The sequence below is a fragment of the Melanotaenia boesemani genome, chromosome 13, assembly GCF_017639745.1.
Source record: "Melanotaenia boesemani isolate fMelBoe1 chromosome 13, fMelBoe1.pri, whole genome shotgun sequence".
Classification (NCBI taxonomy): Eukaryota; Metazoa; Chordata; class Actinopteri; order Atheriniformes; family Melanotaeniidae; genus Melanotaenia; species Melanotaenia boesemani.
Genome location: NC_055694.1, coordinates 522,863 through 536,136, shown reverse-complemented (window position 1 = coordinate 536,136; position 13,274 = coordinate 522,863). Strand labels below are relative to the sequence as shown.

Here is a 13,274-nt window from a genome sequence, read left to right as displayed (position 1 = left end):
GTGTCGTTGTAACATCTCTCTTCTTATTCGTGGAGTTTTTTTGTTCCATATAAAGCTAGATACGATTTTATCTAAGGAAGAAAAAAAGGATCTGGTTAGAAAAATATGTATGCATTGAAAAAGAAACAAAAAACGTGGCAGAATATTCATTTTGACAATATTTATTCTTCCCCCAAGAGACAGCGGCAGAAGATTCCAGCAGTCCAGATCTTTCTTTAAGCTGGCTATGAGTGGAGAGAAATTAGCATTGTAAAGATCTTTAAATCGCTGGGTTACCCAAAATACCTAAATATTTAATTTTACGATTACAAATTCTTATTGGTAAAGATAAAGATTGAAGTGGAGTGAGCCGACAGGTGGGATCAATGAGCATAAGTTCACTTTTTTGCATATTGATTTTGTATCCCGATATCTTACCATAAGAGTTAAGCAATTCAAGCACTTTTGGCAAACTCGTGCATGGATCAGTCAGATATAAAAGCATATCATCAGCGTAAAGAGACACTTTGTTTTCAATACCAGATCTTACTATTCCCTTTATATCAGTGTTACTGCGCAGAGCTATTGCCAGTGGCTCTATTGATAAGGCAAATAAAAGGGGTGACAGGGGGCAGCCCTGTCTAGTACCACGTTGTAGGTGAAAGTATTTGGAGATGTTATTATTTGTCCGGACAGCCGCCATGGGTGACGAATAGAGAATTTCAATCCATCGTATAAATTTTTGTCCAAAACCAAAGCGACTCAAAGTGTAGAAGAGGTAATCCCACTCCACCCGATCAAAGGCTTTTTCTGCACCAAAAGCTATTATTAACTCTGTTGCCTCGGATGGAGTGGGACCATAAAGGACATTGAAAAGCCTGCGTATATTTGAGGACAGCTGTCTGTTCCTAATAAATCCCGTCTGATCGTCAGAGATCAGTGTGGGTAGCGCAGTTTCAAGTCGCTGAGCAATCATCTTAGATAGTATTTTGCTATCCACATTTAGTAGCGAAATAGGTCGATAGGAACCACACTGCAATGGGTTCTTCTCCTTTTTAAGCATAAGAGAAATAGTGGTCTGACGCAACGTGCTAGAAACAAAGGATTCGTGGTATACAGAAAGTAATACAGGGGTTAGCTCATTAGTGAATGTTTTAAAGAATTCACTCGGGAACCCATCAGGGCCCGGGCTTTTACCATTTTGCATAGATTTCACAGCAGACCGAAGTTCTAGTTCTGTGAACGGCTCTTCTAGGTCGGCTGCCATTTGCTCACTAACAGAAAGAAAGACTCAAATAAGCGCCTATCTTTCAGTGACTCTGATGTGTATATAGTGTGGAATAAAACTTATGAAAAATTTGGTTAATTTGAGAATGATCCATGCACTTATTATAAGATTCATCTGTTATTACAGGAATACACTGAGCTGCGTTTTTCTGACGTAATTGCTGTGCAAGAATTCTCCCTGTCTTTTCACCATGCTCATAGGTTTTATGGCGGGTTTTATTAATGAGATTGACGGTGTGTTTGGTCAAGAGAAGGTTAAATTCAGTCTGAAGCATCATTGTTTTAATAGATCCGGTGAAGGGGTCCTGGCCAACAGTCTGTCTATATTTAATATATCATCTGTCAGTTTCCTGAGGCGTTCATGTTGACTTCTGTTTTTTTGGGCGCAGTATGAAATAATTTGTCCCCTTAAATATGCTTTCAGCGACTCCCATATTGTTGAAAATGCCATTCCTGGTGTCTTATTATGTTCTAAGAATGTAACTATTTCAGATGAGATAAATTCAACAAATCTTTCATCAGAAAGCCATTGAATATTCAAACGCCATGGATGATAAGCAACTTGTGAAACAGGCATCTGTAACACCAGGGACAGTGGAGCAGCCTTAGACAAAGGCATAGTGCTGGATGAACTACGGTCCAGAGTGGGAAAAACAGCAATTAAAATCCCCTGCCAATATAAGTGAATGTGTGTCCATATCTGGCAGACGAGAAAAGAAATTGGTAAAAAATGCCTGGTCATCCCAATTAGGTGCATATACGTTTGCTAAAATGACTGGGGTTTCATATAATCTGCCCGTAACAATGATAAACCAGCCTAAGGAGTCTGCCTCCATTTTAGACATCGTGAAAGGGACATTTTTGTTGACTAGGATAGCTGTTCCCCTCGACTTGCTGTTAAAACTGGAGTGATATGACTGGCCCACTCGGCCCACTCAGCCCCCTCTCAGTCTGAAATGATCAAGTGTGCGCAAATGCGTTTCTTGAAGAAAAGCGATACCCACGTTGAGCTGGTTAAGGTGTGCAAGCACCTTTTTTACTTTTTACAGGGTGATTTAAAGATTTAACATTCCAGCTCACCAAATTTATCTGGCAACCTGCAGCTCCCTTAAGTGGATGAGCTGTATTCATCATTCTCTTTCTTAAAATAAATTCTCCAACATACAAATTGACTCTCAAACATAACTGGTGCAGTTACATCCCTCCCCATGTCACTAATTATAGGAACGTGGTGACCCCTAAACCCTATATGTTTATATCCACAGATGTGCTTATAGTAGGGAACTTAAATTCACATGCAGGTTGCTCCACTTAAGCAGTATTTAAATAAAAGAAAAAGGGCGCTAATTTATGCAAATATGCTTAAACAGTCAGACTCTATCAGGTGCTAGTTATAACAAAATAACATACATACTCAGCTGGTATAAGACAAAAGACCTAAAAGAGATTACTTGCTTGTATTGTCCAAATTTACCTTTTCTAGTCCTCTTTTACTCACCACAAAACATGAATAGAAAAAAGAGCGTGGGCTCTCAGTCACTGTTATTAGCGGGACTTGCAGTGATGACGCTCATCTTGACGTAGGACATCGCTTTATCTGGATCCAGAAAGTCTTTTTCGATTCTGTTATGTGAGATGCGGAGCTTCGCTGGGTGAATGACTCCATAACGAACACCCGACTGGCCTCTCAGAAGCTGTTTATCCTCATTGAAAGCAGATCTCGCCCGTGCCACACTAGTAGGGTAGTCCGGGAAGATGGAGATAGACATTGTGCCATATTTCAGATTGCCGCCCGCCTGTCTAGCACGTCGTAATATGTCCACGCAGTCTTGGTGGTAGTGCAGCTCCGCGATGATAGGACGTGGTTTCCCCCTGACTCGCTGTAACTGTGGGCTCCGGTGCGATCTATCGATCATCACTTCTCTGTCCATCTGAAAGACCTCCTTCAGTATCTTCGAGACAGAAGATGGAGATCTCGAGTCGGGCTCCTCTGGTACATTCAGGATCCGTATATTAGACCGTCTCATTCTTCCTTCCATGTCAACACACTTCTCCTGCAGGGTCCTTATCTCTACCTGAAGTTTACCGACTGTAGACTTCAGACTCGATACGTCGTCCGAGCATGTGGTCAGGCTATGCTCCATATCAGTTACCTTACATTTCACACAGTCCAGATCAGAGCGAAGCAGCGAAATGCTATTATCAACTTCGTTCTTAACGGCTTGTGTCTCACTTTTCACTCCATCAAATTCCTGAGCAAGAATATCTTTCAGCTCTGATCTGAGCAGCACAGAGATATCTTCCTTTATTGAAGCGAGAATTTCAGCTTTGGTGTCGGTCATAGTCTCGTTTAGCTTACTGGTCGGTGACTTCTTGGGTTCGGCGCTAGCTTTGTTAGCCGCAGGTCTGGTTCTTCCCATGTAGGCGAAGTTTTGCAAGTTGGTTGCCATAAAAAAGATGAACTGAGTGGTGAGAAACGTAAGGCATATATTTTGCACCTGTTCAGGGCGTATCAAGCGCCAAAGATCGAAGTTTTATGAAGGCATTCAGCAGAGCGTCCCGAAACGTGACCTACTCCATTGGCTGCTCACTAGCGCCCGATCTAGATGGATCTCTGATATGATCCAGGTTTCAGAAAGAACAGAAGCTTGTCTGAGCTTTAAAAGCAGATCAGTCACAGGTGGAGGATTAACACCAGGACAGGTAAAATCACCTGTTCTCACCAGATGTCTTACAAAAAACCAAAAAAAAATAAAATTATAAGCACTGCCTCCAGAACTACATGACACACCTGGTCCACCTGGTCCACCTGGACTCCAGCAGTCTGACTACAACTTAATGGTGACGTCTGTCTTATTTTAATTCTTCCTTGTGTTCTTCCTCTCAGGTGTAAGTCGCTTTGGATAAAAGCGTCTGCTAAATGACTGTAGAATAGAATAGAATAGAATAGAATAGAATAGAATAGAATAGAATAGATAGCATTCCCAGTTTGTCCCCAGGTTTATTCTAGTTTTCCTCCACTTTTTTTCATAGTTTGTTTCCAGTTTGTTGACCCCTGCTCTGTCTTTCAGTGCCCTTCAGTCCATCTCTCAGACGGTCTCGGCTCTGTTGCCACACTGGACCTCCCTGCAAGTCCTGGGTAACAAACACAGCAACACACGGGGACAAATAAAGGCCCCAAACTGAACCGTTGTTTGTAAACATTGTAAATATTGATCTATTTGTTATGTCTTATTTATGTTATTATCCATCGGTCAAACAAATCAAGTAGCCATTTTCATAGAAAACTTTACAAAACAGAAGAATAGATCAGACACACAGCTGCATGCACCCCCCCCCCCCCCCCCCCCCCCCCCCCACACACACACACACACACATTTCAGAATATCGGGATTTTGGTCATGAGGATGCTACCAGTATCATAGAAGTTACCAGTAGTGAAGAAATTACCAGTAGCGAGGAAGCTACTAGTACCAGTAACGGAGAAGCTAACAGGACCTATAGTGGCTGCTGGTAGCTTCTCCTGTCAGCTGCAGTACCAGCAACGGCCACTGGGGCGCCATCGACAGCTCACACCTGTTTGTTTTGCTGTGATGGACCACTGTGTTGACACCTTTGACACAGAGCTTTCCCGACCAATCAGATTCTAACCTTGACCTTAAAACAAGGTCTAAACCGTCAAAAACATCGTGTCCTCATTTTTACAGAAAGTCCTCGTAATATTGAAAACACACGTCTGCACATGTCACCTGACATCACTCATTCATAACCCTGTTTTCTGTTCAGAGGGCAGCCCATTGGTCAAGGGTGATGTCATCAGAGTAGTCACCAATGAGAAGAGTGCAGTGAAGACTGAACCCACCCCCTCCACTTCCACAGCCACAGGTCTGGTTTATGATGAGAGGATGATGGAGCACACAAGTCTGTGGGACAGGTGAGTTACCTGCTCAGGTTACAGACGTGCTCTGAAGTTTGGATAGAAACATTGGTCATGTGACTGTGTCGCAGACATCACCCTGAACATCCACAGAGAATCTTCAAGATCTTCTCCAAGCATCAGGAGCTGGGATTGCTTGATCGTTGCCAACGGATACCAGCCCGCCTGGCGACAGAGGAGGAGCTGTCCATGTGTCACAGGTGAGAAGGTGCTGGATGTGTGTGACGCCCTCTCCTGACAGTCTGTACAGAGATAGTATGACTGTGTTTGTTCAGCAAGCAGCACATCGAGCAGATGAAGGCGACAGCAGCCATGAAGCCCAGAGACCTGCACAGACTGGGAGAAGAGTTCAACTCCATCTTCATCAACAACCAGAGCTTCCAGTCTGCCCAGCTGGCCGCTGGAGGCTGCTTCAACGCCGTGGACAGGATCCTGAGTGGACAGGTAGCACCTGAGCAGTCCTGTAACACACCTTTGCTAAAAACTGCCTGTGTGGCCCTGCTGAGGTCCCAGTGTTGGGTAGTAATGTGTTAACACTGGTTGTGTTTAGTCAGTAACTAAAACACATGACTCTTTAAATAAAGTAACTGAGTTAGCGTTACCCTGCGGTGCGGCTCTCCGTTACTAGCTAGTGTGCTACACCTCAGCCAGCAGCTGTGAGCTTGTTTGATTTCTATTTTCTACAAAACTGTAATTAAGTTATAAGAAATGGGAGAATTTAACAGTAATGCATTACTTTTTGGTGTAAGTAATCAACAAAGTAACGGAGTTACTTTTTGAATAAAGTAACTAGTAACTAACTAGTTACTTTTCTTCAGTAACTAGCACAACACTGCTCACGACTGACATGCTAACAACTAGCTAACTGCTAAGAAGTTAATAATTAGATAAAAATATACTCACAGCTACTAGACAGAGTGCTAACAGCGGGCTAGCAAGCTAACAGCGGGCTAGCAAGCTAACAGCGGGCTAGCAGGCTAACAGCTTACATGCTAGCTGGTACTTTTCATCCTGCAGGTGAACAGTGGCGTGGCCATCGTCCGTCCTCCGGGACATCATGCAGAGAGAGACTCTCCCTGCGGTTTCTGTTTCTTCAACACGGCGGCGCTCGCTGCACGCCATGCCCAGAAAGTCTGCGATGATCCTCAGCTCCGAGTCCTGATCCTGGACTGGGACGTTCACCACGGCAACGGGACCCAACACATTTTTGAAGATGACAACAGGTGAAGAGAAGGATGAAGAAGCGTCAAAGGACTAAGACATTAATCTTATAATGGACTCTCTGTCTCTCTGCAGCGTCCTGTACGTCTCTATCCATCGCTATGACAACGGTATATTCTTCCCATCCTCAGAGGATGCAGCCCCCAGCAGGGTTGGCTTCGCCAAGGGGGCGGGGTATAATGTGAATGTGGCATGGAGCGGAGGCCGGATGGGCGACTCTGACTACCTGGCAGCATTTCACCATGTTGTCATGCCGATCGCTACCGAGGTAACGAGGAACACATAACGACATCATGCCATTCCCTCATCGAACAGTTTAATGCATCAGTGCTCTGATTGGTCGCTCGTCCTGTGCAGTTTAACCCCCGTCTGGTTCTGGTGTCGGCTGGCTTCGATGCAGCTCGGGGGGATCCGTTGGGTGGATATCATGTGACTCCGGAGGGATACGCCCACCTCACACACATGCTGATGACACTGGCTGGTGGGCGGGTTCTCCTCATCCTGGAGGTGAGTTTAGATCAGGGGTGCCCAAGTTTGGTCCTCGAGATCTACCATCCTGCAACTTTTAGATGCAACCCTTCTCCAACACGCTTGAATCAGATGTCATCTGCATGTCATTTAGCGCTGCAGAGGCCTGGTAACGAGCCAGTCATTTGATTCAGGTGTGTTAGAGAAGGGTTGCATGTAAAAGTTGCAGGATGGTAGATCTCGAGGACCGGACTTGGGCACCCCTGGTTTAGATGTTAAAGGTGAGACACTACAGGTGAGGATGGAGGGATCACGGGGGAGGAGCTGGGTGACAGCAAGCAGCTGATGTGTAAAAAGGTTTTCTTTCACTTCAGGGAGGTTACAACCTGACTTCCATCTCTGACTCCATGGCAATGTGCACCAGCATGTTGCTGGGAGACCCTCCTCCATCCTTGGTGGCCCCCCTCCCTCCTCCACATCACAGCGCCGTGGCAACGATCAATGAGGTCATTCGACACCATGCCCCCTACTGGAGGTCCCTGAGGATTCACAGTAAGTCCTAATGGCACCAGGTTCTGGGTCCATTCTGAATCTGGTTCTGGTTTTGATTCTGGGTCTGGTTCCATTTCTGGTTCTATTTCCGAGTCCAGTTCTGGCTCTAGTTCTGGTCTGGGTCTGGTTCTGGCTCTAGTTCTGGCTCTAGGTCTGGCACTGGGTTTGGTTCCAGTTCTGGTTTCATGTGTCTCTGTCTGCGTTTCAGTTCTGGAGTCGGTGCGAGCTGCCCTGCCCACACCAAAGCATCGTGGGAAACGTGGTTCTAAAGGAGAAGGCCAGAAGACATCTGACCAGTCGCCGGCGTGCCCTGAAGGTCCACATGTCTCCACGGTAATGCTCAGAACCAATCGTCTCAGGCTCTGTCGGAGATACAGAACATCTGATAACTGTGTGCTTCGTCCAATCAGACGGCAAGCAGTCTGGAGCAGCTCACTCAGGGATTGGCTGGTCTGGACGTCAGTGAAACCTCAGCCAATCACCCGCCACTATCTGCAGCAGTGGGTGGGGCCAGACCAAAGGTCTACCATGGTTCAGAGAAGGTTGTAGGTGAAGTGAAGGTGGAGTCAGGTGATGACCAATCAGAAGAGAGCAAGATGCTTCAGGTGAGTCAGTAGCACAGGCTTCCCTTTCATGACCACCACTGTGACCCTTTCTGTTTCCTGTCACTCCTAGATTGTTGCTGTAGCAACGCCACAGTTGGCAGGTGTAGAGGCGGAGCCAGACACAGAGGGCCCGTGTGGTTGGTCGAAGACACAGGTGTCTCTGGAGGAGTCAGAAAATATTGACAAGTTATTGATTGATTTGATTACTTATTGTAGTGTCCTGTGGAGACTTACCTGTCCACCTGTCTGTCTGTAGAACACTCTGTATGTGGTGGACCCTCTGTCTTGGTGTCCTCACCTGGACATCGTTAAGCCCCTCCCCCCCTCAGGTATCGATATCTTCCAGCCATGTCAGGACTGTGGTTCACAAGCTGAGAACTGGATCTGTCTCACCTGCTACCAGGTGACTGAGCTCACCTGTCCACCTCACACAGAGCAGCTGAATGAGCCTCACCTGTTCTGACCCGTTCTGTCTCATCTCAGGTGTTCTGTGGACGCTACATCAACGAACACATGGTGACTCACGGCGTGGTGTCAGAACATCCTGTTGTTCTCAGCTTCTCAGATCTCTCTGTGTGGTGCTACCTGTGTGAGTCCTACATCCACAACCAGGTAGTCTTCTACTTCCAGTCTTCTAGTCTTCAACTTCCAGTCTTCAACTTCCAGTCTACTACTTCTAGGCTTTAAATTCCAGTCTTCTACTTCTAGTCTTCTACTTCCAGCCTTATAGTCTTCTACTTCCAGTCTTCTACTTCTAGTCTTCTACTTCCAGTCTTCCACTTCTAATCTTCTACTTCTAGCCTTATAGTCTTCTACTTCCAGTCTGCTAATTCTAGTCTTCCAGTCTTCTTCTTCTAGTCTTCTACTTCTAGTCTTATAGTCTTCTGCTTCTAGTCTTCCAGTCTTCTACTTCTAGTATTATAGTCTTCTACTTCCAGTCTTCTAGTCTTCAACTTCCAGTCTTCAACTTCCAGTCTACTACTTCTAGGCTTTAAATTCCAGTCTTCTACTTCTAGTCTTCTACTTCCAGCCTTATAGTCTTCTACTTCCAGTCTTCTACTTCTAGTCTTCTACTTCCAGTCTTCCATTTCTAATCTTCTACTTCTAGCCTTATAGTCTTCTACTTCCAGTCTTCTAATTCTAGTCTTCCAGTCTTCTTCTTCTAGTCTTCTACTTCTAGTCTTATAGTCTTCTGCTTCTAGTCTTCCAGTCTTCTACTTCTAGTATTATAGTCTTCTACTTCCAGTCTTCTACTTCTAGTCTTCTAGTCTTCTACTTCTAGTCTTCCAGTCTTCTACTTCTAGTCTTCTACTTCCAGTCTTCTACTTCTAGTGATCTAGTCTTCTACTTCTAGTCTTCCAGTCTTCTACTTCTAGTGATCTAGTCTTCTACTTCTAGTCTTCTACTTCCAGTCTTCCAGTTTTCTACTTCTAGTGATCTAGTCTTCTACTTCTAGTCTTCCAGTCTTCTACTTCTAGCCTTATAGTCTTCTACTTTCAGTCTTCCAGTCTTCTACTTCTAGTCTTCTAGTTTTCTACTTCTAGTGATCTATTCTTCTACTTCCAGTCTTCTACTTCTAGTCTTCTAGTCTTCTGCTTTTAGTCTTCCAGTCTTCCACTTCTAGTCTTCTACTTCTAGTGATCTAGTCTTCTACTTCTAGTCTTCTACTTCCAGTCTTCCAGTCTTCTACTTCTAGTGACCTAGTCTTCTGCTTCTAGTCTTCCAGTCTTCTACTTCTAGTCTTCTAGTCTTCTACTTCTAGTGATCTAGTCTTCTACTTCTAGTCTTCTATTCTTCTACTTCCAGTCTTCCAGTCTTCTACTTCTAGTGATCTAGTCTTCTACTTCTAGTCTTCCAGTCTTCTACTTCTACTCTTCTACTTCTAGTGATCTAGTCTTCTACTTCTAGTCTTCTAGTCTTCCAGTCTTCTACTTCTAGTCTTCCAGTCTTCTACTTCTAGTGATCTAGTCTTCTACTTCTAGTCTTCTAGTCTTCCAGTCTTCTACTTCTAGTCTTCCAGTCTTCTACTTCTACTCTTCTACTTCTAGTGATCTAGTCTTCTACTTCTAGTCTTCTAGTCTTCCAGTCTTCTACTTCTAGTCTTCCAGTCTTCTACTTCTAGTGATCTAGTCTTCTACTTCTAGTCTTCCAGTCTTCTACTTCTACCCTTATAGTCTTCTACTTCCAGTCTTCTACTTCTAGTCTTCTAGTTTTCTACTTCTAGTGATCTAGTCTTCTACTTCTAGTCTTCTATTCTTCTACTTCTAGTCTTCTACTTTTAGTCTTCCAGTCTTCTACTTCTAGTCTTCTACTTCCAGTCTTCTACTTCTAGTGATCTAGTCTTCTACTTCTAGTCTTCTATTCTTCTACTTCCAGTCTTCTACTTCTAGTGATCTAGTCTACTATTTATAGTCTTTATTCTTGTTTTATTTATTTTAATTGCTAATCTGACTGTTAATATGGTAATATATGTAATACTCCGTCCATCCATCCATCCATCATCCATGACACCAACACGTTTCTTCTTCTTCTGTTCAGGTTTTGTTCGAAGCTAAAAACGCTGCTCACTGCTCCAAGTTCGGTGAGGAGATCCCTCCGTGGAGCTGATCGAACCGTCCGTTGCCATGGATACCAGCAGTTTTTTCTTTGACGTCATGCAACAAAAAAAGTTTCTTTTATCTTGTTTTTTAACTTCAGATCTTCATCATCATCAGCAGGTTTTTGGTTCAGTTCCTTGAAAACGTGACCAGTCACGGGCAAGAAACAACAAACACTGTGACTTCACAGAGTAAACTAAGAACACATTGATTAAATGTGGACAAATCACGAGAATAAACTGATTAGGAAGTAAACAGGAACTTAACGGGAAGCGGTGGGGAAGTAACGAGAAGTTGTGGGGAAGTTAACGGGAAGTTAACGGGAAGTGGTGGGGAAGTTAACGGGAAGTTGTGGGGAAGTTAACGGGAAGTGGTGGGGAAGTTAACGGGAAGTTGTGGGGAAGTTAACGGAAAGCGGTGGGGAAGTTAACGTGGAGTTGTGGGGAAGTTAATGGGAAGTGGTGGGGAAGTTAACGGGAAGTGGTGGGGAAGTTAACGGGAAGCGGTGGGGAAGTTAACGGGAAGTTGTGGGGAAGTTAACGGGAAGTGGTGGGGAAGTTAACGGGAAGTTGTGGGGAAGTTAACGGGAAGTGGTGGGGAAGTTAACGGGAAGTGGTGGGGAAGTTAACGGGAAGTGGTGGGGAAGTTAACGGGAAGTTGTGGGGAAGTTAACGGGAAGTGGTGGGGAAGTTAACGGGAAGTTGTGGGGAAGTTAACGGGAAGTTGTGGGGAAGTTAACGGGAAGTGTTGGGGAAGTTAACGGGAAGTGGTGGGGAAGTTAACGGGAAGTTAACGGGAAGTTGTGGGGAAGTTAACGGGAAGTTGTGGGGAAGTTAACGGGAAGTGTTGGGGAAGTTAACGGGAAGTGGTGGGGAAGTTAACGGGAAGTGGTGGGGAAGTTAATGGGAAGTGGTGGGGAAGTTAACGGGAAGTGGTGGGGAAGTTAATGGGAAGTTAACGGGAAGTTGTGGGGAAGTTAACGGGAAGTTGTGGGGAAGTTAACGGGAAGTGTTGGGGAAGTTAACGGGAAGTGGTGGGGAAGTTAACAGGAAGTGGTGGGGAAGTTAATGGGAAGTTAACGGGAAGTGGTGGGGAAGTTAATGGGAAGTGGTGGGGAAGTTAACGGGAAGTGGTGGGGAAGTTAACGGGAAGTTAACGGGAAGTGGTGGGGAAGTTAACGGGAAGTGGTGGGGAAGTTAACAGGAAGTGGTGGTTCTTAAACCTTCCTGAACTTATAAGTGAATTTTATTGTCAAAAGTCTTAAAAGAAAAACAGCTGACTGTTAATAATGATGGTTATTTTGCTGTTAATCAAGCTGATAGATGGTGATCATCTTCCACCCCGGAGTTATTTTCTGTGCAGTATCCTTCGCTTTGTAAATCTGTTTAGAATATTTTGTTTGTAACTGACCACATGATAATCAGTTAGCAGAGAAATAAAATCTTCAGTTTGACCTGAGAAAAGGTGTTATTGATCAGTTTCTGCAGTTCTGATCAGATGATTGAAGACGTAGGAAGTTTCAGGGTGTTTACAGGTGATGAAGAGGACGTGAAGCGTCTCAGTGACCGTCTCCATGGTGATCTGTTCAGACTGTTTACATGCAGTGATGGGAGTAATGGGTAATCTGACTGTTTCCATGGTTACAGCACTGCTCCTGAGGATAAAACCTTACCGACAGCGTTGCTGGGACAGGAGATTGGTTTTGGTTCTGGGTGAACAGAAGTTTGTTCGGACTACAGCCGTGGCCAAAAGTTTTGAGAATGACACAAATATTTATTTTTCCAAAGTTTGCTGCTTCAGTTTTTATGATGCAGCTTGCAACCCAGGATGTTACGAGGAGCGATCAGCGGATCAACGTCCCTCTTTACATCCAACTTAATCCCCAGAAATCTTCCTCAGCCTTTCAGCGCTGCCACAGAGGGACCCGCTAACATCATTCAGGGATTCTGCCGTTAAAACAGGTGTGAGGCTGGAGGTCAGTCTCACGCTGAGCCAGAATACCCGACGGGAAGTACTCTGCATCCTCCTCCGTTAACCGCTCTGCCAGGAAACTCATCGCTGCTACATCGAAGGAAAGCGGCTAGTACGATGGCACCTCCGCCAACTATTTATTGAAATCCAGCAAGCACCAGGACCGGCTCCTAAAGCTGACTCAGCCGAGGGATTGGACCACCACCAGGCCAGAGCTTGCTCAGGAGGGGGAGGCGAAGACTGTTGGAGGAAGGCCACAGGAGAAACCAAGGAAACCAGCAAGGAACGCACCTCTCCAGGAAAGACACCAGGGACAGGACTGCTGAGGACTGGGTAGTCTCTGATGAACCCTCTTTCCAATTGTTTGCGATATCTGGAAAAAAGCCGGTTTGGAGAAGACCAGGTGAGTCCTGCCACCAGTACAGCATCCTCATGTGAGGCGTTGCTTCTCAGCCATGAATACAGAACGTACCAGAACGTCCTGCAGCACCTTGCCAGAAGACGAGAGAACGAAGTGGCTCGAGGAACAAAACAAAAAGTTTGGGCCAGACCTCGATCAAACCTACAAACTGTGACAAACTACCAGCATCGATTATGCAAGAAAAGCTGCCATCCGGCGGGATTTGGCCCAGGAGGTGATTGACAGCAAACCAGGTC

General features: G+C 45.1%; 1 protein-coding gene across 1 annotated transcript in view; it reads left to right on the top strand.

Annotated features, from left to right (window-relative positions):
* The window catches only part of hdac6 (histone deacetylase 6), a 51,801-nt gene extending 40,728 nt beyond the window's left edge, over positions 1–11,073 (top strand). Inside the window, exons 16-29 of the mRNA XM_042002898.1 lie at positions 4,338–4,405; positions 5,053–5,200; positions 5,275–5,403; positions 5,479–5,647; positions 6,221–6,426; positions 6,500–6,692; positions 6,782–6,931; positions 7,267–7,444; positions 7,653–7,777; positions 7,855–8,049; positions 8,120–8,203; positions 8,306–8,452; positions 8,533–8,661; positions 10,588–11,073. Coding sequence (XP_041858832.1) covers positions 4,338–4,405; positions 5,053–5,200; positions 5,275–5,403; positions 5,479–5,647; positions 6,221–6,426; positions 6,500–6,692; positions 6,782–6,931; positions 7,267–7,444; positions 7,653–7,777; positions 7,855–8,049; positions 8,120–8,203; positions 8,306–8,452; positions 8,533–8,661; positions 10,588–10,656 — 1,990 coding nt within the window. The 3' untranslated portion in view covers positions 10,657–11,073. The remainder of the gene's footprint in view (positions 1–4,337; positions 4,406–5,052; positions 5,201–5,274; positions 5,404–5,478; positions 5,648–6,220; positions 6,427–6,499; positions 6,693–6,781; positions 6,932–7,266; positions 7,445–7,652; positions 7,778–7,854; positions 8,050–8,119; positions 8,204–8,305; positions 8,453–8,532; positions 8,662–10,587) is intronic.
* Positions 11,074–13,274: the final 2,201 nt, after the last annotated feature.